Here is a 26,445-nt window from a genome sequence, read left to right on the forward strand (position 1 = left end):
TAATTATTATATGGACAAACAATATAGCTACTAATGCGTCCACGATATTTTACCCTCGCAACGAAAAGAAAGTTAGGGAAGCGAATAGAAAGATACAGTGGTGGGAAGAAGCACTCACGAAAAGACTGCCTGCACGCGAGCACACGCGCGGATCACCGTGAAAGCTCACAATGGTGGCACAGCTCGTCGGTCGATAATCCTGATTTAGACGCGGTCGTATATTAGACTAAGGATCGTGAAATTGAATGGCGGAATCAGTAGAGAGACCGATCTTGCTTTCATCCGCAGGAAGGAGGACTGTACCGTGCGAAAAATAAACTGCCCCGTCGTGGGGGCAGGGTTAGTAAATTTTGCAGGTGGGCAGCGTTCATTGCTTCTTTCTCTGCTTTTCTCTCTCTCTCTCTCTCTCTCTCTATCCTGTTTCTCTTTTCTCTCAATTTCCTTACAGTCTTTAGTTGTCACTAAAACGTTTCTTTCGGAACAATTTCATTTTTTCTTCCGTTTATAATACGATAACGACCACGCTATTTTGAATAAAATAAGCTGGAAATGTAGAGTTGGATATTTCACACGCAGTATTTCAGTTCCAATTTCACTGGCATATTACTGAAGGAAGGTGGTCCATCTATCTAAATACACGATTAATTTTGTATTCACGAACGTTTCTGTTTCAGATGTCATTCCGCGCGATAAAAATTTGTATTGTTCTCGAGTATAATGGAAACTAGTTTCAACGACGCGGATCGTTACGTAATTTCGTACAAATTTCAATTCGAAAAGAAGTTCAGTGTATATTTTCGTGATCGTTGAACTTGTAAGGATTTATTTGGAAATTATAAATATTAAACTTAGAAATTCTTAAGATACTTATGTGATTCTATTTAACCACTTCGACCACGTGCTTCACTTTGTGGGATCTTAAAGAACTTATTAAAGAACGAAAAAATTTTTCCTTCAAAATGAATTTGCTTTAAATTTTACACATTCGTAGATACAGAGAGTGATATGTAACTGTCTTTTCGACTTTTCGAGTAATTGAATGTGTTCCGAACAAAAGTTAGCTTTCGATTGCTTACAAATTGCAATATTAAAAATTTAGGACAAATTGTTTTTCGACAAAAGGTCAAGATCACCTCGCCTTGTTTTAAAGACACAAGACGAGTTCAACGATTCGCTATACTGTGTTCCAGAAATGACATTTTCTTCATAACATGTGGAGTCAATCTCGTGGGAAATTATTTGGATGGCATTTCACGTTTGCATATAGAAATAATCGTGATACAATTGTAATTGAACGCACGAAGTTATTGCAATACGGCACAATTTATGTTCATTTTTGTGTAAAGGTGATCTTGAATTTTCGATCGAAAACAAATTTGTTCCGAACGTTTAATATTACGATCTCTAGTCAATTGAAAGCTAATTTTTGTTCGAAACATTTTTCTCTTCGATTATCGTAAATACATGTACAATTGTGGTGGCAGTTACCTACGTGCTGCATCCTGTAACCGTGATTGTCAGCCATCATCGGCGTAAATTTTCTCTCAAGTTTATAGGGGTCTGAGCAGGAGATTAGTGTCACGTAAGCGGGGCTAAGTGTCACCTGGCGAGTTCAAAAGTTATTAATTTATTTTGATTTTCACGGGAAGCTACTCACACGTCTGTTCCCGTTTCTATTTACCTCGATTTTTAGACTTGGAGGAAAATTTACAATGAGAATAGGAAATGATCTATGAATGTGCAAAATCTAAAGCAAACTACTGGGGGGCATTTCATCGTTTTTAAATAATCAATTTTAACTTGTCCAGAGGTATTTTTTTTTTATTCTTTGTATTAACTTACTTTTCATTAATTGTCCGACTCAATTGTATATAGTTATCAAATATGAAACGTTAATTTAAGTTTAACGATTCGTAACTATTTGTTAGTATTTATCCGAGTATTATATATTAACATTTTTTATGCATACTTAGAATTGCCATTTGGTACGAAATTATGTAATATTCTACAATATATTTTTGAAACTCGTTTCTTTTTTGTTTTAGAATAACTTAAATGTTTGTTCTGCCGTAGAAGAACTAAAACCAAACAGGTCGAAATATTTATGAATAAAAAATAAACTAACGTAAAGTCACCATTATTGTCTCTGCAGGACTAGATCTTGAGTGGATAAATGAATGGCCGGTTAAACGCAAAGCGTGTTTTATACATGGGCATATTATATATATGAAAAAAAAAAGTGAATATTAAATATATTTATAAAGTTTTTTTATTTATACATATATATGTACATGCGGCACATGCGCACGCACAATAAAATACAATCACACCACTTAAATATAATATAATGCTACAAACGTAACGTATATAATGAAACAAACATAACGTTTATGATTTGTAATATAAGAAAGTATTAGATTGTTCGGAAAGTCATTTCGTTTTCCAAAATGGAGAATATATAATTTAATAAGAAAAAAAAAAAAAAAACGAAATGACTTTCCGAACAACCCAGTAAAATAGAATCGATCTAGATAGAAATGGGTATAAGCGGAGTTCTCTACTATTGTATTTTAATAAATACAAAGTAGTTCTTTTCGTTGTAAATAATTTTCAAAATATTAATGGTCATCGCGCATATTAAATTCTATTCAGTTTTCCATTACGAGCAACTTATCGACGGTATTAAATACTAGTGACCTATTCAAATACTAGTGACAGAATTTAAATATGAATGAAATCGTTCTGTTTCTTGATAGCCAACAATTAATTAAAAGGCTACGCCAATGATTTTCGTCGCCGTCTTTGGCCAACGAAGATTGTCGCTTGCGATAGCAAGAGATGTAAACAACTTGTGCCTTCTTTTCGCAGCAATATATTTATTGCCCGTCCACGAAAAAAAGGTTAACGAGTGTTTACATTCCGACTCCCTTTTACAGTCTGCTAGCTTCACCAGCATCGTGCGTATTGTCCTTATTAGCTGAAGACGATGAAGAAGATCGACAGCGGCTAATATCGATACTGCGTGCGATCGTGGGGGAGTTAATAGACTGTAAACTGAGTGGGGATATAAACACTTGTTAGCCTTCTTCTACACTATTCATTGTTCTCGTCGAGTAACCTGTTCGAGTTAAATCAGTCACGAGAATAAATTCTCGATTGATCCTCGGTTAAAGGTTTCTACTGTAGTACGAAATGAACCCGATCCGACGATTTTCATACTTAACGTCACTCGAAGTCGTTACGTGGTTATACATTTTTGAATTCGTTTCGATGGCAGTTTGAACAATACACACAACCAATTTGTAGTCTCACTTGAGAAAAACATCAATATAAAACAATTTTTTCCTCAAATAGTTTTCCGTGTCATAGAAGGAAATTTATTATTTTTGCAATGGTATTGATACATCAGTCTGTACTTACCACAGTCGTAGAGGAACTTAGGGAATTATTGATCCGTTTGAATTTAAAATGTAATTTTAAATGCAAATTTTTCCAGGTTTTGCAGAAATACATGAAAACAGAATTTTCATGAAATTTCAGAAAATATTTTCTAACAAAGTTATCGTACATGTTCTACAAGAATATTTGTATTCGTTTTATCATAAGCTTTCGTTTACACGAAGCATTAACTTGATGCGACAACGTTGAAGTTTGAACGTTTACAGCCAATTTTTTATAAACGAAAATAAATTTCTCTATAAAATTATTTGTAATTTTTCGGTTCTTACAATCTCACGAAGGAAGGTTCCTAGTTGTATTTCACCGATCGAGATGAAATTTTGTTGGCTCGTTAACGATGACCGCTCAGAAATGACTGCGTCGTGATTCTTTTTTTTTTTATATATCAAGAGTTTCTTTTATTAACCGCTTAACTGGTTAATAAAAGAATACTTGCCTGTAGAACCTGTGGCTCGTGGGATCGATCATATCTACTCTATTCTTTTCTAATATTACAATAACTTACATTTATGTCCGTTGATTATCGAAATGAATAAATATCTGAATTTTATATTACAATGTGCAATTGCAAACAGCGTGAAAAAATGAAAATGGTAAAAATACAATGCAATCTATCATCGATCACTGATTCATATTCTTCGCGTGTTCGAAAACTGTTGGCTCAAACAGTAAACTCGTTTTGTGAGCAATTAACTAGTATAATTCATGAAAAATTACTCAGACTTATTTCAAATTTTAATAGATGGGTATATATATATTTTTTTTTATAAAAATCTCATAAATTCTTGTGCGTTAAAAAACAACTGTGCATGTGAAAAGAATAAAAAATTCGTAAAAATATCTTCTGTTTTGCTGCTGTGAAGATATTCTGTTAAATTTCGATTTGGACTGATTTTCGTACGAAAAATTTTTTTCATCCACGAATAATAATCTCACGAGGATATAATGAAAATTATAAAAATTGAATGATCACTATTGGATAAAATTTGATCCCGTGAGTGTATCGTATTTTGTTGCTCGTATTTCGGACTGTCGAATTGGCTGCTTTTGTCGATTAGTCGATCGTATCGTCGACGAGCACTAAATAAATGTAAACAGTGATGGAGATGATATATATTTGAGTTATCCGAACCAAAATCGTTAAAATTATTAACATGTACTGTTAAAACGACAAACTTGTGTACAGTACTTAGACGATTCCGTTACTTGCTTTAACACTGATCCGCATGCTCATCGATACAAAGTAAATAAATGTTACACGCGCTAGATTTGATGGACAGTACATAGTCACGCTTGTCAATCACGAATACGATGGGATTACGTTTTTCCTATGGTCGATGCGAAGCAACTACAAAAGCGCTACCATTAGGGTACGAAAAAGGTCCACGCCTAGTCAACGTCGGATTATTATGGTTGGATACGAAAGCTATACCACGAGCCCGTTATTAATGCGACCGATACTCATTCCGCACTCATCTGTAGATACGATCTCTCCGCCCAGTCAATCGGATCGCAGAGTCTAAACCCGTAATTACCATTAGCCCACCCATAGCGAGTGCGATGCTACAACCGAGCGAACGAAAGTTTTCAATTTACACGTTTTGAGGTCTGCGCTGTCTAAACTATGCGAAATAAATGCCAACGTTGTATATACTTTTTCACTTATTTCTGCGAAATCATTGGAACCTTTCACATTATCGATTTTACACGAGTCTGTCCGGCATTTCATTTGTCGAGAGTCACGAATCGAATTCCACGTTTCTACAATAAATACCAATAACAAACGGTCGATTTATTTTACTACATTTTTATCGACATTTATCGTCACTTTCATTTACCGTTTACCATGGCACTTGATACATTTTCAGACGAACGAGAACAACGTTAACTTCCAGGATTGGTTTAAAAGCAATCTCCTATGCAAATCATTTTTTTTTTACACCATAAAGGCGTATAATAATTATTATAATTATAAAAAGAACAACGATAATATTACTAATGTTTCTGTTACTAATAGTAATAGTAACGATGATAATAATATTGTTTGCGAAATCGGGCATGAAATTGATATTATAATTACGATTTGTAAGGAAGTTCTGTTGGAATTCTATTAAAATTTCAAGCTTACAAAAATGATAAACGTATAAACAATTATAAATATTCGAAAAGAATCGGATACACAGTGCACCTACACGTTCGTGGTATAATAAGATTAATAAGATATCGCTCAACAATACGATGTTTCTTAGTATTATATACTGCACTGTCATCGCTCCAAATGTGTTCGTTGCTCTTCCGATTAACGCTGTCTTCGCCTATCATTGTCCGATACATGATTTTAGTCAATCGATCACCGAATACGTAAATGTATTTCGTGAATGCTTTACGAGTTCTTATTTGACTGGTTTGTGCTCACGCTCTTAATCACTAGGAAGTCGGGGATGACTCGTGTGTTGTCATATCCAGTCATGGATAGAGGTCATTAAATCGGTAGTAAATTTCGGTTAACGATACAGTTATCCAAACACGATTATTAACGTCTCTTTCAAAATGACCTTTTATCTTAGGCGTTCAAACGAAGTCGATAACATTTTCTTTAGTTTCTTTTTTTGTGATTTTAAGTGTAAATATGTATAAATAAAGGAACACGTTTGAAAAAATCATTATTATTAACAACTGTCTTTGAAAGAAATTTCGTAGAAAAACATTCCTTTTAATGCTCCAGATTAAAAGATCACTATTAGGTACCTAACATTTAGAGATTAATGCTCACAACACTGTTAAGAGTTATTAATTATTTAATATATCGTTTCATTGGGTGATTAATGTTTTTCTTTCTTCTTTTGCAGATTGTGTGCAACAATTTGGAGCCGGACAAACGGTGAGTAGATCAGTATGATCCTTCACTTTTACTTTTATTCTTAGTATTCTTGTTAACACTTTCTATTATAATTGATATTTTAGTATCAAGCGATAAAGTTTATATTTTTTTAACGATATATATGTTGTTAACTTAACGTTTATTAACTTCGTGATGTATATGTTTTTCAATAATTTGAACGATTTATTTTAATTTTCAATAAAACTATTAACCTTAAGGTTATCATTTAACAAATACGTAAGATGTACCAGTAACACGATTCGAATGAAGTCATCTTATGGTGGTAATTATTTCTTATTCTACATTTAAGTGTTTTATACGTACAAAAATTGTCTTTATTTTATTTTAATAGAAAAATATGTCTGTTTGTGGTACGAATACAATAATCTAAGAATGATGGAACATTGAGAGGGCCTCTTTAAATTCTTCTGTTAGATCGCTACGTTACACGAATTAGGTGAACGCTGGTTATGCGGGTGCCCGTCTATGAAACTGTGCAAGTCGATATTAAAGAAACGCGCCAGGAAGTGCGAACAAATTTGAAAGCATAATTGCGGAGAGCTTGTTACACGCATACATCTTCATAGTTGTCCAATAAAAACTCACAGAGACAAATAAGTACGTTACGATACTTTCCGACGAAAAAACTGCGGATTAAGTATGCAACGAATTGCAGAGTTCGTTAAATTTGTTCTTTATTAGAAAATACAGAATCAAGGTTTATTTAACTTTTTCATGTGAAATTTAATTCTCCTTGAGATTTGTAAATTTTTTTTTACGATTTTTACAAATAATGAATATATATATACATGATGGTTCGTAAACGTTGTCACTTAAGTGTCTCCTTTACTTTTTATGGTATAAAAAATATTTTTTATGCAAGTTACGTGACAACGGAAGACTAGATCGTTTTGTCGTCGACAAAACAGAAGTTTTCAATGCATACACACATTTATTCGCAAGTGAACGGTGAAAATAAATTCCATAAAGTGTAATTATTTCCATTTAAAAGTAAAAAAATTAATTTGTACACGTACAGTAATCAATGTAACGAGAGCTGTTTCGAGAGAGATATTTTTGATTTTCAACTGCAAATAATTAAGAATAAGTTTAATGAAATGTAGACTCATTTCGTAGAAAAGGTTATAGTTGAATTTCGGTCTTGCACTGAGCGTTAACTAACGTAACTTCACGTTATCGAATATCGATATCGATCGTTGAACGTACAAGAATAGAGGTTTGTCTGGGCTAAGTGAGAATGAGAAAGTAACTAAGAAAGTGAAAGAGACAGACGAATAGATTTCATTGGCAGTCGACGAAGGTTGTACTACGTTTTTATAAAAACATGTCTAAAGGCAATCGAAATCTTGGCGATTCCATAATAGAGGAAGTTCTGTTTCGAAGAGAATGACAGATCACAAACACAGTGACAGATCAATTCGTTTGGCACTTACTTTAACAGTGCAGGTAGGTATTTTTTAACCGAGTGTGCATACACACATATCGAGAGCGATACAAATGAGATTTTTACGAGGTGAAACTTAATTACATTACATTTCTAATTCTTCATAGATGCCATAATACAGTGTATAGCTGCTCTTTCGAAGATATCGTTACAATTTACAGAGTCTATGCATAAACCCACTGTCGAGATATTTTTCAATGCTCTGCCTAAGAAGAACGTCACGATTTACGTTTAATGATGTGTATAGTGTATCGTCGTTTGTGAACGATCGACAGATTGAAATTCAATGTTCGGTGTATCAGCACTATACTGTATAATGTGAATCAGCACTATACTAATTGGGCCATGTTCGCTGTTACAGATTTACAACGTCGATGCTGGTGCAAGCGTTTCCGCATGTCAAGTATATCGTCGACCTCACAAACACAGGTCGTTACTATGACGAAAAGGTAAAGTAAACATTTATGAAATGTAGATTTATGTACATTCTAACACTTTCTCGAGGGAATTACGGGAGATAATTTTCTGTTGTTTGAACGATTCGAAAGTAGTGCAAATTTCTCTCTCGAAAAAATTAGGGGCTCGTAAGAAAATCCAACAATCGTGCTTCAGGGATTTTAATGATATGGGGGGGGGGGGGGAGTATATATAGAAATGTATACGATGACAATTTGTAGAATATTTCGTTTTAATGGGCATTTTTTTTTATAAATAATTAAGATATGAAATATAAGCGTGTTTAAAAGAAACTATCATTAGAAACGGATGAGTAGTTCATAACTAGACTAATTGGAGCAAATCCTAAAATAAGCAAGTCAAATTTAACCTCTGAAGCTTCTCGATGAATTGACAAACAGAATTGAACTTCATACAGAAAGGGAGACCATGGATGAGTTACTCAGGAAAAAGGCTAATTTTTCGTGAAAAATTTAGACGAATAATTAAAAATATCAAATAAAATAAATAAATGCTGCACATTTGTATCGCATATCACTTTTGTGTGATTATAATTTTTAACATTATTTGGTTTAGTTATTAATATAATCGCATAGACTAACGAAGCAGGCCATGGTACATTTTCTTTTGTTAAATTGTGCACAAATTGTTCTAATGACATCTACGAAAAAGTACCAATATATTATATTATGGTACCTAGCCGTAACTAGTAACATAGCGTAAAGTTTTTCTCGATATAAATCATAATATGTGTTGTGTGGGTATGTACACTCAGTCAAAAAAAAATGCACTTGAGCGCACTGCTAGAGATGCACTGTCATCGCGTATCATGTGCACTTAGGAAAGGATTCCTTCTCCAATAGCGGCGATCATACATCTGTAATAGGGCGGTTAGGTTTTTTTTTTGGACCGATATAACTATGTAACTTCTTTTATGTAAGATACAACTTTTATTTTTAATCAATTTTATAGTACACGTATATTTTCGTAAAATTTTTAACGGATATACCCATGTGCTACAATTCCTTTTAGTAAACGTGTACAGAATAAATAATAAAATGGCAAATATTTTATACGTATTTCATGTAAATTTAGCATATTTATTGAAACTTACTTTTAAAGTACAAAACAAAAAAAACTGGTGTCCCTATTTAAATGCTTGCACAAAATCAGCTACTTATTAATAAGTTCAGACTTTTAAGAAATATTAACCACGACCTTGTCACTCTACCAATACCAACGCACAATTAACAGACAAACGATTATTAAGGAAAATCGTTTCTTCCGATCGTCTGCTTTTTTTAACAATACAACATCATTTGAGTTATGGATGTAGAATGTTCCTATTTATATGCTCGCCACTGTATGTGTCGTTTAGAGAAGTAACACGTGCTGCCTAGTGTAATGAAACTCTAGAACAGAGATCATTTTGCACGCATGGGCACTCCCGAGGCTTCCGGGCAAGTCTCGGGGCTCAGCTCTAGGCAAGTGACGACTCTTGTACGCACATGTGATTTGTGGTTATTGATCTTTATTACAGCGTGCATAATTTTGCTTTTCCAACCGTTAAGTCATTGTCCACTTAATTTAAACAAAATTTGCTAATTTCAGAAAAATTTTTTCCAATATTTGTATAAGTTAAATTCTATTTGTATAACATACCCGACGTTTTTTTTTTCCCAACTCCTTGTGACTCTTGCAATTTATCCTGTGGATATTCGGCAAAACGTTTCTATTGTGTAGACGACAAGGGGATGTTAATCGTTTTGAATTAGCACGTTTACAGAAATTTCGTTCATATCTGAGATTGTGTCAGCAAGTCCTGGGGATGCTTCTTCTTTAGTCTTATGGTTGTCCCGGAGGTATATAGAGTTTTAACCAATGAATTTGTATGGTTTATTGACCTTGTTTTGTATCTGCCTGCGTGGAATTAAATTTCCTTTTCGACGGAAGAAATTTTTACATCTTTTCGTAACTCTTTGTTTTTGATATATCAAGGTGCATCTGTTACCATTCTTAGTATTATTGATTTTATAGTCTCCATTTTGGTTATATGACTTTTTGCTACTGTACCTCGTAATTCGATGCCATATGTCGATATAGATTTAATTATGACTTTATAGATCAGCAGTTTGTTTTCGATATTTAATTTAGATTGCCAACTTGTCAACCATGTGTCTTTCTTCGTGGTTCTGATTTGGTTTATTTTTTTTATATGTCTTGTACTTATGTTAATTTTGAACAAAGGTGAAATCTTAGGTATTTAACTATTTTTGTTTGTAGAATTTTGTTATTACGAAGGGTTATTTTTGGAGTATTTGCTTTACGGAGAATGAAAGTAATGTGGTTGCATTTATTATAGTTGATCTTTATTCTTCGTTCATTCAACCATTTTTTTAATAAATAAACACGGTTTAAAATCTAAAATTATGTATGTTTGTACTTTTCTTCCACAAAATTTCTCACAGATCATATTTTTTTCACTTGCCGATAGGAATGCTCTATAAACGCGTTCACAGACCGTGTTTGTAAGAATCAATGCCACTTGAATGTGTTGAAAGTTTTATCGATATAGCAATAAATATTCTCCTTTTGTTTCCGAATAAGCATTGTTATACTTGTGATACCCCTACGTCTTCCAGTTTCAGAAAAGTTTTCAGTGTAATCATACAAACGATATTTGTTGAACACAGAAATACCCAATGCTTGTAAACGTATCAATTGATCGATTGTATATACTTACATAATTAGTTTCTGGAAGAATTAACCGTTTAGAAAAATAATCAAGTGTTTTCGGTGTTGCAAGTAACACTGGTAAAGTATCTTGCGAATTTAGCTCGCAAAATTGAAAATTCTGAATAATTTACTCTTTGTAATATTATTTTACATATCTGTAAATGTGTTATATTACATGCGCTGGCATACATTGTTTTATGTTTCAGTAATTGAAAATGAGGGATCGTTGCTTTTTCGTTTCCCTTTGTAAGTTGCCATTAGCTGCATTCCTTGATTGGACAGATATCCAAGAGCGTGTTTGCCTAGGTTTAGTTTTGCTCGGTCTTCGCTTATCTCCGTTTCTCTATCGTCCCTCTTTCTTTTTCACTCCTGCCTGCTTCTTACCTTTTTTTCACCTTTTTCGTATTACCTCTTGTTCTTCCACTGAAAACCTAATATTAAATTTGGGTCAGTTCCGACTTTATTCGGTATTTAAAAGCGGTCAAATGGGTCTGACTAATTTGTAACGTGGGTAGAGGGACCGCGAGACTAATGAACATATTATTAGATTTTGAGAATGGTTGACTGCCGGCGATTCTAGAGAAACTTCGATATCTAGAGGAACTGTGTCCATTCCCTGAATTAGGTCTGTCACAACCTGGAATCGATTAATTATATTAATAAGTCTTAGGGTCGATTGTACTTGATTGTTTCACGGTTGTTGTTCTTTTTCTGGTAGATCATTCGACACGCGAGAAGGATCGGGGTATACTAGGCAAAATATTTTAACAACATTAAAACGTCTTTGAGCATCAATGGTGCCGCCGATCATCAGTAATTAATGCAGTGATCTTCTGTCGCCTGTATCTAATTAGAGCGCATTATACATAATGATGCTTTCAGTGGAATCCCTAATTTCTGGACGTGTGAGCGATGTGTCTTAGAAAGAGAACATTTTTAGTATCTTTCTGAAAGATTTGTTTCGTTTAGAAGTATCTCGATTTAATAATCGATTTGGTTACATTTACATTTTAGTATTCGTTTAAAATAATCGTAGGCATTCTTCTCAGTCGTGTTTCGTTAACAACGTAAGTTCATTTATACGTCCTAAGCAATCACAAGGGTACGATTATTTTCATTTTCCATCATGATGGGAAAATGATCGAAATCGCTATAAAATGTTATAGAAAAGTATATTTTGTGGCTGAAAAATTGAGCAACGTTTGGATTGTTTGCTTGACATCAAATTTCGATACATTTATCCTGGAACTTTCTCCATGATTATTTTATCGAAGAATTATCGTCCAAAGAGGAAAATTCTTATCGATAATCAGTGCATTACTTTTTATTTGATAAATAATTTCTAGTGTAATTAGAAATATCTTTTCTCGAATGTGTACATCGTTATTGATCTCTTTAATTTATTGCTTTTCATGATTTTTAATTAATTTTTTTAATTAATCTATCATTCTACGAAAATAGGTTGAAACCGATCTCTTATTAGCATTGAAAAAATTTATATTGCCACTGTTGAGTAGGAACTACGAGGTATTGAACAATATTCGATCCAGATAGGATAGAATATGGTAGAGTTCGGTGATTGGGTAAATAATATTTGATTAATTTATTGGTGTCTAATTCAAGAAATAACTAGGAATAAAGATTATATAGAATTGGTTCAACATTTTTAAATCTCTCGACTTTTGGCTGTAAGAAGATATTTTTGCCGACATATCAAACACTCTTTTAGTTCGTATAGATAAATGAAAATTTCACGTTCTTTCACCTTCGATTTCGCAAAAAATGACTCATATTTATCATACGATTCGTATTATTAATTTTGAATATCTCTTTTTTTTAAACTTCAACTAATTGTTGCGTTCTATAACGTTTAAGGATTGTTCGATTCTAATTCCTTATGTTAAATTAACAGATAACTAATCTATCGAGAATCAAGATCATAAAAATAATGTATTTATTACATTTTACATTTGTAAGTGAAGTTGTATTTACTTTGATAGTAGTTGAGTGGACGGTTTTTAACGATATAATCTTCAGCAAGTACTCCGATCAATTCTCATTAAATTCAAAGTGCATTCCGTATTTTTTACGAAATAAAAAATATGCAATTACTTATTCTCAGTACCATTTTGTTGCAGGAATTCACAAGTTATGGAGTACAATACAAGAAGATCATGGTGCCCGGGCGGGAAGTTCCTTCCATGAATTTGGTGGAAAAGTAAGTAACGTTTCATCTTCAAATTTTTTAGTTTTTAAATTCCTTCATTAATCTGATTACTAAAGTCAATCGTTTCAACAAAATATTTTTAGCTGAATTGATCAAGCGAATTTAAAAATTATACTATCGTAACTATTTTGTATTAAAACTTGTTTCGAATTCATAAATTTACGTATAACGTTTTGCAAAGTTTATTTAAGAATTTATCAAAACGGACAATAAGTTGCTGCTTCTTCCATGCGTAATATTTACAGTCGTATGTTGCGTTTTATATTTATTATGTATCGATATTACACAATATTGCGCGTTTATATGCACGCGCAAGAAATTTATTTACCATTCTTACCTTTTTATATATAAAAAATAACGTGAAATGCACTTTTTTGTTTATATCATTGTTGTAATATTTTCTTTATATGCACGCGCAAGAAATTTATTTACCATTTTTGCCTTTTTATACATAAAAAATAACATGAAATGAAATTTTTTGTTTATATCATAGTTTCTATATAATTTTTTGCAAATATTGAACGAAAACTGTGATACATGCATTGCCAAGAAATTGCTGTCTATAATGAAGTTACAGTATTAAAAAAGGTTTTGTTGCAACGTGGACATAAATTATTTTCAGTTATACTTTGTACGATGAAACTTCAAACAAGTAATCGCTCTATTAGCTATTACATTATTTGGATCGACTAACGATTCGAATAAAATATTTCTCACTAATTGAAGAGTTACCCAATATTCAAAATTATGTTAGAGAATATCCATTATTTATCGTATTTGTTAAGAAATCCATCGTTCATCGTCAGCTCCACGTAGAACGAAAGTAACTACCATTTTAGTATAGTAGCAAGTGAAACGGTAGAAGCAGTAGAGACACGTCCCTGAAATTGTATACTTCGAGATGTAGCAGGTAGCGCCATGGCGCTTAGACATCAAACCGCGCATTGAAAAGATCATCTAGTTGCTTGTCTAGCGTGGGCGTCTCGGTCATTCAAACCACACGCAGACACGCGTGTAGAACACAACACGAAACTCTTGTACGGGCTGTGTTAACCACCTATCTAACTCGATGCCAATCGTATTTCACATTTACTGTTCTTCCATTCCGACCCCAGGGTAATCGTCGATCGATCAACACAGAATGCGACGTAGGTGACGTTGAGCTAATCGTTTTGTTTGCTGGCCATACGCCATCCCGTACAGGAGACGGAGCTCACTTGTTTAACTTTTCGATACAGTTGTATTTTAAATTCACGAGCAAAACATTCGCTTCGATGACCGATATTTTACTAATATTTTTGATCCACTGATCTAAATTGTGAGAAACGCGCTACGTGGACTGTTTTTTTTTAAATATGTTATAACATATTGCAAGAATAATAACGTGAAAGAATCGATACAAATATGGGCCCCACAGCGTTCTTCTATTGCGTTAAAATCACTTTTTGTTTATATTATGTTTACCATAGAAACAGATAGTTTCTGGTGATTAACTGTTTATTACTGAATATTAATTCACCGACAAACTTCTACTCTGGACCGTAAGTAGTCGAGCATAAAAAGAAATAAGAGGCTCTCAGGAGTATAAAAATTTGTTCGTTTCTGGTTTGGAACACTAATTTTAAAAGAGGTTATAAATATAATGTGTAGAGTTGTCTAAATACTTGGTTAAAGGAGATGTTCGAAACGATTTTCTTTCGTAACAAAACCAAATTACTAATACACTACCAAATTGATAGTAATGTTTCTTTGAATATATTCTAAAAAGTAAAATATTGATATCATATTATTAGATATATAGTGTACATCGGGCATAGACTAATGAAGTTCGTCTTATCGTTCGCTTTGCTCTATCTCCCTGAACTTTGTCACGTTGATGCCCTCTCTTCGTTACCTAATCCCTTTTGTGGCGGTGACATAATCGACCAATACCTAAAATGTCTGTGAGAGATAATAGGAATGTACTACCGTAACCAATCAGTCTCACATTCCTTAGACTCCCCAATTTACCAACTCCCTGTAATACAGTACTCTCTGCTAGACGTATTAGGTTGTCACAAAGTTAACCTCACCAGTTCCCGAGGTTGCTCAAACCGTGTCAACTGTATCTCACTTGCTTCCATTGTTTCTCCCTCTCATCGTGGACGCATTCAGCACCGAGTGAGCTGAAGACAGATAACAGTGATCAAACATCTACTTCCCTGTCAAGTTGTCACAGTTCGTTTCCACGACAAACTGAGAGAAAGTGGCGTGGTTATGAAATTTTCTAAACGCACGTTCTTACGTGTGCTTTTTGAAACACAGGCAAATATATAATGTTAATTCTTTTATTTTATTGGGTTGTTCGGAAAATCATATCGTTTTTTTTTTTTTTTTGTGAAAATGAAACACGATTCTTTTTGAAATAATGAGTAACGAAAATAGTGATAATAAAGTAACGAAGATAGCGAATATAGCAGCCCAGTAGTAACGAAGATTGCGAATACAGCAGCCCAGTAATAACGAAGATTACGAATATAACAGCCCAATAGTGACGAAGATTGCGAATATAGCAGCCCAATAGTGACGAAGATTGCGAATATAGCAGCCCAGTAGTAACGAAGATAGCGAATATAGCAGCCTAATAGTAACGAAGATTGCGAATATAGCAGCCCAATAGTAACGAAGATTGCGAATATAGCAGCTCAGTGGTAACGAAGATAGCGAATATAGCAGCCTAATAGTAACGAAGATTGCGAATATAGCAGCCCAATAGTAACGAAGATTGCGAATATAGCAGCTCAGTGGTAACGAAGATAGCGAATATAGCAGCCTAATATTATAGTAACGAAGATTGCGAATATATCAGCCCAATAGTGACGAAGATTGCGAATATAGCAGCCCAGTACTAACGAAGATAGCGAATATAGCAGTAGTAGTAGTACCGAAGTATTCGCCCATCATCGGCAAAGATAAAAGCAGTACAGGGATTTCCAGAACCGACATGTAAAAAAACATGTACAGAGTTGTTCAGGGCTGACAGACTACTTCTGGAAATTTATCCAAAATTATGAAAAAATAACTAGACCATTATCAATTTTATTAAACTCGGTAATCGTTTCTGATACAGCCGAAAGAAAATCGTTTTCGGAGTTAAAGTGTCTGTTATCTAAGGAGCCAGTGCTTCCATTTTTGCCATTGCAAAAGTATTTCCATCCGGTGTACTGTACGAGTCGTAAAACGTGAGATGTCGAGCGAAAGTACCATTCGTACGAATTAAAGATTTTAGCAATAATTAAGGGAGGTAAAAAATTTAGAGTTTATTTGTTAGGTGTTAGATTTAAATTAGTTACAGATCGTCGAGCATTTCAAAAGACGCCTGTAAAGAAAGATCTATCATCAATGATCGCAAGGTGGGCGCTATCGTTGGAACAGTTTGATTTTCAAGTTGAGCACCGCGCGGGAGAAAAGTTCAGACACGCAGATGCGCTCAGTCGTTTCCCAGATATGTGTGTCGAAGACACATCATTACAAAACAGAAGAAAAAAACAAGAAGAGGAGGTAAGAATGCGTGTTGTACGCCGTGTGTTAGAGAAAGAGCCTTACGAAGATCACATAATAGAAAATAATATCTCGATGAAGCGATATATCCTTGATAATATCTGAAAATACATCTCGTTTCATTGAGGGATGTTATACTTTATGAATCGATTTTCGTGAATTAAGAGACTATCCTTATTGAGAATTACGCTTTAGATTTAAAATTATTGTTAGTTTTAGAGTGTGTTCAAACTTGACCTAAAGCTATATAAGTCACTGTAACAAGATATACCTAACCGAGATCAAGTTGCACGATATTCACTATCATGTTGACAATACGCGGACTCAGGTTCCCTAAATGCATTCGAATCGTGTTCCTTGAGGACTCGAGGCAAATCCAGTACAATGTACGCGTCGCGCGACAAGGGACGTGGGTGTTGACGCTTCAGCAACGACGTCTTTATTCGCTGAGACATCGAACATAAGTTTCCACATGTTCTCTGTCTTGTATAGCGAGACAATGCTCATATATTCTACGAATACAAGGAAATACTCCGTAGATATTGCGAGAGTATGCGAACACACGAAAGGGAATCGAGCTTTCGGTAACTCATTTCATAGTACGAAACAAGTTTAGTTAAAAAATATAGTGGAATCTTCATTATTGGAATAGAGACACACGACCGTTCAAATAATAGAATAACAAAATGATCAGATAGTAGAACGTTCGAACAGTATTAGGGTAACGAAGGTTTTAAATTAAAATTAAATTATATTAAATTCGGTGAAAAAATTGTGGTTAAGAGTGATGACGCGATCTTGTTATTACAATTCTTACCACAAACGAACGTTACTTACGTCTCTTAACGTCCGTGTCAATTTTCAATTTTTTGCAAGCTGGAGGCTTTACGAGTAGATATCCTTGTACGATTAAATTTTTACAAATTTTATTCTGCGTTATATTTCACTGTTATTTCTACCGCTCATTGATAGTTTATTGTTGTTAGTTAAGAATTCGTTATATTTGATAAATTATATTTTTAATATCACGGTTTTTATTATATAAATTTAGCAGTTTCATGTCATTCTTTTTTATCGTATTCGATGCACCACGCATTGTGATATTTCAGCCATTTAATGGGACAATATTATTGCACCAAAGAAATACTAACTTTCGTTAGTTTTATTGTTTGTTTCTTTAATAAAAAATATAATATAATGTAGCAATACAATAAAAAATAATTCTTTCTCTCTAATATCTTATTCTTTAATAAAATTGGAATATTCCAGTCTCGAGTAAATCAATCACATTCTGTGAAGTTTTTCAATACCCTTTGTTCCTTTATCAATCTCGTTGCCAGCTAAAAATACACGCCGATTTACATTTATTCACTTTCATGCAAATTGAGTAAATTACATTTTCGGATTCTAATGAAATTTTTTGGAAAGAATCATTCTGACGTTTGCATTTGTAGTTATGGTAAATTTATCTCAAATATTTTGATGTGTATCATGTTCACTATGTAAGGGACGAAATGCCTAACGTGACAGCGTTGTCACGAAGACCGAGGGGAAAGGTTTGAGAAGCGGTTGTGGGTGGTAAAGGATGCTTTATGCTCTCTCGTATTCATGATACAAGGACGCGAGTACGTTGCGTCATTTTCGATGCCGTTAATTCGGACCATGGACTCGAGCAACGTTATTACAACTCGTCTTCAAATTTCTCTTCGTCCCCTCTTTGTTTTCTCTAACTTGGTAGCATTGTCAAGTTGACGAGAAACGGGTCTCACGCTCGGGACCACCCGTGGGATCGCTTCATTACGTTAATTTGTCATCACGTATTCTTCTTACCTTTCTCCACGTGTATCGAATGTACAAGCTACGTGTGCTGGGAGTAGTGTTAGAAAGAAGCGACCTTATAATTAAAGAACAATTCTAGTAGAAGGGCAATATTTAAAAAATATGAAAAAAAAAAAAAAAATGTAAAGAGCAATTAGGAAAGGAATTAAAAATAAAAGAAGTAGGTCTTGTCGAATTAGAGAAGAATCTTCTCGTCTTGATCCCTTTTCGCAATTGTTCCAACCATTTCTCAGCTATTCTATTCTGTTTCACATTCCTTTATTCGATATAAATATAACTCGAACGAGTTTTACTTCAAGCAAATTTCTACTTCCGTAATTGTACTTCCTTTTAATAACTGATCGCACAGTTTCTTCTCAGCAAGAATTTATAGTTGCAGATTTGATAGCTTTCACAGTTTTGTGGAAAAAGAAATGCAAATTGCAAGTGTTTCCAGTCACTTTTTAAAATAGTGTTATTTACACGACATTTCATTCAACCGGTTTTATTTTAAACTCTATCGAATAGTAGGATTATTTGTATTTTGTCAAATTGGCCATAAATATATTATAAATACAGACGAGAAGTTTTTATTTTTTCTAATATTTATGTATAATGTTTCTCACAAAAGCAGGAGAGATTACTGTTGGAAACGAAAAGGACTTTTGGAAATTTGTGTCTCGGTTTCGCTTTAAAAATGTATAATCGCGACAGATCTGTACAATCGTTGTACATTTCGTACAATGTACAGAAATCGTTTGCGAGATATATAGTAGATAAATTCAGAACGTGTTTGTGTCTCGTATAATAGCGAATTTCACGTCTCGAAGAAGTTGCGACCCTGAATGTCGGCAAGCAACAAAGGCAAGGACATATGCTCGTTCGTATACGCAAGCATAATGTGGCTTTGACTGAAAAACAGACGATCAGAATGTTTACAAAGTACTTCTACGATCACTTCGGGGTCTTTGGGCTCGTGTGAAGAGCACAATGTTACACAAACAGTGGTCAACCTACCTACGATCACAAGGCCTACGAAGATTAAACATCTTCAAACATGGCGGAACATTCTCAGATTCTTGTTTGCTATTTCTTCTTATCTACATACATCTGTGATTTTCACACAAGCGATCCGCGCTCATAAAACTCGAAGAATAAGTAAGTATACGCGATTTATTTGAAATTTGATCGTGATTCGTTAAAATTTTATTGCAATACCGTTCTGAATAACTCGGAGCAACGAAGCTTTGTGGAACGTTCGAGTAGCAGTCCTCCTCACGATCGACACGTGTTTTACAAACACAGTTATTATGCGCAATCTTCGAAACTCGAGTAAGTTCTTGCTGGCAGTTTTGTTGCATCGTTGTCATTGTTACATCTGTTGAAAAGTATACAGTGAAAACGACAATCGTCTCGAAGAGATAGCCAGCGTTAACCTGAATTAAAGTGCTTACTCTTAAACATTTTCCACAGGGTGTCATTCTAGTCATTTTGGATGGATATTGGTCGCGCGGTGTCATTGGATATTGTGGTGGTCTTGCACGTCGTAGTCTGTAAGTTCCCGGAGATTCTTGTTCGCCTGCAACTGTAGGATAATGCATGCTAGATGAAGCAATGGGAACGAATCTCGTTCTGCTTATGTCACCTGTTAAATATACAAATTAATTAAAAAATTTTTGCTCTTGAAAGGAACATCGCATAAATGTAAATCGCTGATTTTAATGAAACTTATATACAATGTAGTTGTTTGAAAAATATTTGACACGTATTTTTTTTATCTGCTATTATCCATATCTAGGGGGTGAAATCAGCCTCCCGAAAATTGGGGAGAAAAAACATTTCCTTCGATATTTCGAAAATGACGAGAGCTATAAAAAAAGTTGTTTAAACAAAAGTTGCGTACTTCTGAATAACGAGTTTAAGCTTCCAAACAGCTTCGCAAAATATCAATTTATGTGCCCATCCCTGATTCCGAGACAGGAGGTGTACAATTGGACATTTTAAACATTTTTTATAACATACTTAACTAAATATTGTTATTTTCAATTTAACGCTAAAAGAAATAAAATTCGAAACCTGTAGAAAACGAATAAATTTATCGTTTATACGATATTATAACTAAGCTTGTAAATATAATTCCTTAATGTATAAATTCCTCCTATATACTAGGTTGTTGAACAACCTATTATTGTAACTAATTTAAATTATAATTATATACAATTCTGAATAAATGTAAATGTTTTGAATAAGTTCAAATTTTCAAATATCTCATTTTTTACGTTTAAAAATGTATGATACTTTTTATATCGGGGTATGAAATTGAGTATTCAATCATACATATTATCCAAGAAAACAAAAAAATCGATAAAGGAATAGAATCGTGTTAACAAAATCTCTTCTTAGTAGAATGAAACGAATACTTCATAATTTTTAATGTTCGAAGATATTCTTTTACGAGAATATCAAGGACACTTACAACCTTAGGATTTTTTATAAGCATCGTCTTCCACATTTTGCCCAAAGTATTGTATAAAAAGGCCTGGTTTCAATAGTACACTTTCTTACCTTGTAAGAATCGCATTGAAGTTTATATTAATGAAAACAAATTTTCTATTATTGTTAGTGTTATACTCATTGTCACTTATTATGATATTCTATATCTGCTTGTAAACAATTCTTTCTATTAAAAAGTAAAATTTTGTCAAAAACATTTTATCACACTCTAGAATCTGCCAATCTAAATAAGGATATTTTTTTGTACATACAAACTAAATTTTTTAAATTCCGGTTAGTATGCATCAAGCATTTATTGAATAAAATTAGAAAAATGTTATCTGCATATGTAATGAAATATACTTGTCGAGTTATAGTCCTCCACGATTTGAAACGTGGATTATTAACCGAAAAGTGTCACGAAGAAATGTTTGTAACGCTCAATGATGATTATCCTCCTTTATGAAACATAAAAATTCAATGCAATTTAAAAAATGACGATTTCATTTTAAAGGACGGGGTTCACGTTTTAGACGACCAATTCAAAACGTTGCTGGTATTCAAAATTGAATTCTTCGTGTATTATACAGATAATAAGAAATCTTTGAAAATCTTTTTTTTTTCTTTAATAAAACATAGAATTGGTATTTTTGAAACTGTCACAAATTAGTCTGTAACAAATTTATAACCGCGTTCACAAATAAATGTCTGGTTCTTTCATCGTGACAATACTCCGACACCTTAAGCGCGTATCACGTGGTAATTTCTCAACAATTCAGGTCTGCAATTACTCGAATATCCTCTATGCAGAGCAGACTTCCTGTTGGTAACATTATACGATCAGTTAATGTGATACAGATTAGCTAATGTTGCATAGGTTAATGCGCGTGTTGCGTTGTTGAAAGAAAAGCAGACAGAAGTTTTGAAAAATTATAACCATAATTGTACGACATAATTATTCTTTCGTTGAGTCTATAGTATGTAGTTCAGGCATAATTTTCTGTGGCCCCCCGAGAGAAATAAATTGAATTAGGATCAATTAGAATCGTACGTCCAAAACGGAAATATTTTGAGCGAGATTTTCTCCAAACTTTTATTTTCGACAAGAGAATTTACAAGTGTGCGTTTTGCGACAATGAATCGTTGAATTGAACATCGTAAAAAATGCTATATTTTTCTACTTTGTGGTAACTACTGCAGATCATGAAGATCATTTTCAAGTTGTTCTGTGTAGTGTATCTAGGGGTTTGAGAACATCGTAAGAAATGCTATATTTTTCTACTTTGTGGTAACTTTACTACAAATCACGAAGATTATTTTTAAATTGTTCTGTGTAGTACATCTAAGGGTTTAACAAATATTTGGTTTTTTAAATCTACATTTCCAGTCCACCTATTTTTGTCCTGATATGTTCGAAAAGGGAGCACGGTGAAAAATTTCCACGAATCAATCCGTTATCGTGACCTTTTTTTTTTTATCTCATGCGATACTTTAATAAGTTTTCGTTAAACAAATTTGATCTGTGGTTTTACATATACTGTATATATGTGATCCTGTGAACTATTTTTTGAATTTTATAAATGAAAATAAAAAGGGACGTAGTAATTTGCTTATGGTGTTCCATCAACCATCAAAAATGTTTCGAACAAGAATATAAACTACTTACCAACGGAATCCGATGCTAGCGAATCTGCGTCGTCCCATTCGTCCACACTGTCAACTGCAAGCAATACATGCAGTTGTATTGTAAAAGTAATATACGATAATAATTAGAAAATGTGATTTTAAAATTACACTTATTATAAAAATATACACAATACAAATTTTGTTTCCTTTCGGGTAAATTGCCATATTAAAATGAAGAAGGCATTGTGCATGTATGTGTAAGTAGTATTTATTGTTTTCTTTCATATTACAATTTCAGTTTCGTTCCCAACTCTTTTCATATACATTTTGGTAATATTTTCTTGTAAACTATACGAACTATAGGAAAACTATATAAGCTATATACAACTATCTAACAATTATACACGAAAAGAAATCAAAATAACTAAAATAACAGAAATAACATTTCGATTTTCTTTGTAATGTAGCCTCAATTAGCACTCTAAGTACACGTTAAGATATTTTGCTTTTTCTTCGTATTAATTGATCTTATCCTAGCTCCTTCCTCCTTTTTCACCTCTTCTTGGCCTTTATCTCCCAAAATTCTCCCGACATTGTTGCCAACTTCCTATTTTCTCTTCGTTTCTTCCACACTCCTAAACGTGTTCTCACATTTCCTTCATTAGAGGGTCTGCATCTCCTTTTCTCTCCACTCGTCCAATATCTCGTTTCCTTTATTTCAAACCCTGGTCTAAATTTGGCGAGCTCGTCACTCTCTCTTCCAGTTTTCTTTCAAGGGGGCAGGACAGTTTGACAAGTCTCAAAACCACTAATACTTTTGAGGAACGATACGAAAAACAAAGGCTGTTGGCCTTATTGTTATGTTCGTATGGTTCATAATTAATGGTACACTAGAAAAATCTGTATTGAAAATGCTGGCAACGATATAAGCATTTTTACAATTGCAATGTCGTTGAACAAATTTTTTGGAGCCGAATACCATATCAATTGTTGAAGTTCTCGGTTTGATTTCGGGTGAATACACTCACACACCGTTCTCATAAGTGATCACTGCTCGACACACCACTTAATGGATTCTTCCATCGTACCACCGATCAGTTTTTTTTATACCAACGCACTTATCGCCTTCGCTTTTTCCCAAAAAGACGTTATGTATAACTTTATATCGGCAAAATTGAAGTTTCCATTCAAAATTACAGTTAATTGAAATTCGTGAAACATTGTAAACCAAGGATAAGACAAATATTTAAATATTTGTATATTTCTCATTTTATTTTCAAGAAACTATTGTCAATGGTGTGATTCTCCCGATGAAAATATTACGAAACACGACCATATTTAGACTATTTTGAATTATATATAATTGAAAGTTTTTCAAACATGATTTGTTTAGCGTACAAAGAATAATAATCCAAGGAGGGAGAGTTTCGTCAATAATACACTCTTCTGACGAAATAATATAAAATATAGAAGTTGTTGATTCATACTAATCACTTCTGTGCGTATGTGTTACCGTTTTAAAGTTTGGCGATCAAACGTTCGTAATGCGAGTCGAGTTCGCTGTTGCGCTTACTCTTTGTGTATCGCGTTTCTATTCTCTTGAAACGGTTTGCACGTGGCTGGATCTTACGAAGGGTCCTTGCGTAATACGAATCAACGATTTGGTTCAAATTTTAAACACAGTCAGCGAACGTAACGAGTAATAACAGTATAGTAAATGTATAATTTGGAATATTCCGAATAAAGAATATAGTAAAGATCTCACCGTTTAATACTTTTCACGAAAAAAATGTTTAAAGTTTTCATACTTTTCGCGTAGATGATATCCTAAGGTATATACGAAGAACGACTAGCGCACTTTCACCATTTTTACGTTAGGTGTTTTCTTTTCTTTTGTATAATTACTCAATCAAGTCGACAATTTACAATTATATACGTATGCACCGTACGTTACTAGCAATAGGCATAAAACGGTACTAAACATGTATGAAAAAACGTATTCGTAGAAACAAGAAAAGCATTCACAGCGAATTAATATATAATACACAAATAATTAAAAAAACGTCGACACAACGGAGTAATCGTATATTTAAAGAAGAAGGTGAAAATGTGTACATGCCTAGAGAAAAAAAGTCGCTAATCCATGGATATTCGAACTCACAAACATAATTTTCTTGAGAAATTTTGAATAATGATATTTGTGCATTTCCTGTACTATTACTCAGTATATTGACTAACTGTGAACGTAATTTGAACTAAATGACATTACACGAAGGATCCTTGTCTCTCCTTAAAATGTTTCGAGCAATGGAACCGAGAATGTACGTTTAATCGAGGGGTTACTATATATTGCAAAAGTTGCACAGTGAAAAATTGTTATTCTCTCTATTTTATTTCTTCCACATATTTTCCAGATGTGTATCGGTTTCAATTTTAAATAATAATTAAATATAGGTAAATGTCAGATATTAACAAGTAAGGAAATTGAAAAAGAAAATTCAATGGGTTCATTTTTATACAGGTTGTCGGATAATTGGTGGTACAAGTGGGAAGGTGGTTATTCTACGTGACAAACCTAAATAAAAAGTATAGAATAAAATTTGTTCGTAAAAGATTTTGTTTCTGAGAAAAATGGTTTTGAAAGTTTATGCGTACACTCGATCAATATTCAACTCAATGGATTTCGCTGTACGCACCCTATTTCTATTATCGAATACTTTGAAAACATTGTGTGTCACTTGACGTGTTTATAAACAGTGGCCATGTCTGTTTGTATCGTTTTTACTCTTCTATTACAATTATGGGCGCAAAAACGTGCACATCATTTCCAATGAATTTTACATCGAAAGAATTTCTAAAATGTAAACATTCTGTTTTATTTTGTGCCCTCGCATATGAACATTGGGCATGTTTACAAACTTTAGTAGAGATAATCTGCACGAAATCCCTTGAGTTCAATTAAGTGCACGTGTACTCAATAAACATTCAAAGCCATTTTTTTTCGGAGATAAAGCCGTGTATGAAAAAATGTTATTCTTTGTTTTTGGTACAGTTTTTCATGTAGAATCACCACATTCCTATTTGTACCATCAGTTACACGACACCCTGTACATCGTATAACAATAAAATTCAAAGAACTTTAGAACAATTTTACATTTTGTCTATGTATTGACAGAGATACGCCCTACATGTATACTCTACTGTATGTATTTCAATATACTCTAATAATCGATTGTATTTTACACTGGATAACTGAATTCGAATCGTTCCATACTATTGTTCTTGTTTATTATGCGGCAGAGAGCCGACGATTCGTATGGCAGCCACAGGTGAAAGCGATAAGGTATGCACGTGATATCGTATTTCATCGATTAAGGGGTTACACCAGTTTGGAGACATATAATAAAATGTTCATGGTTTTTCAACAATTTATTCTAGTGGAAGTTAACAATCGAGAAGTTTGTGCTTGCAGTATACGAATCAATTATAAAGTACAAAAATATATTTTCTCTTGTCTGTGTTGTGTTTGTGTAGCAACATACAACTACGAGCAAGGTAATCGGAATCTCATCTTAGAATATCTGTTCATTAGTGTACCTATATGTAACTAAGTTATACAATGTTAAGCCAAAGAGGCGTACAAGTTTTAATCACAAACATGGCGAATGAGTTATGAAAATAAGACAGTAAAAATGTACAGCCTTTGTTACAAGCTTACAAATTTTTCAATAGAGAAGCAAGTCC

At 33.5% G+C, this 26,445-nt stretch overlaps 1 protein-coding gene across 1 annotated transcript in view; it reads left to right on the forward strand.

Moving 5' to 3' along the window:
* Positions 1-26,445, forward strand: part of LOC143143250 (uncharacterized) — a 95,158-nt gene that overhangs the window by 40,251 nt on the left and 28,462 nt on the right. Inside the window, exons 3-5 of the mRNA XM_076304304.1 lie at positions 6,309-6,340; positions 8,167-8,254; positions 13,136-13,215. Of these exons, the coding sequence (XP_076160419.1) occupies positions 6,309-6,340; positions 8,167-8,254; positions 13,136-13,215 (200 nt within the window). The remainder of the gene's footprint in view (positions 1-6,308; positions 6,341-8,166; positions 8,255-13,135; positions 13,216-26,445) is intronic.

Source organism: Ptiloglossa arizonensis, chromosome 2 (genome assembly GCF_051014685.1).
Source record: "Ptiloglossa arizonensis isolate GNS036 chromosome 2, iyPtiAriz1_principal, whole genome shotgun sequence".
NCBI classification, from domain to species: Eukaryota; Metazoa; Arthropoda; class Insecta; order Hymenoptera; family Colletidae; genus Ptiloglossa; species Ptiloglossa arizonensis.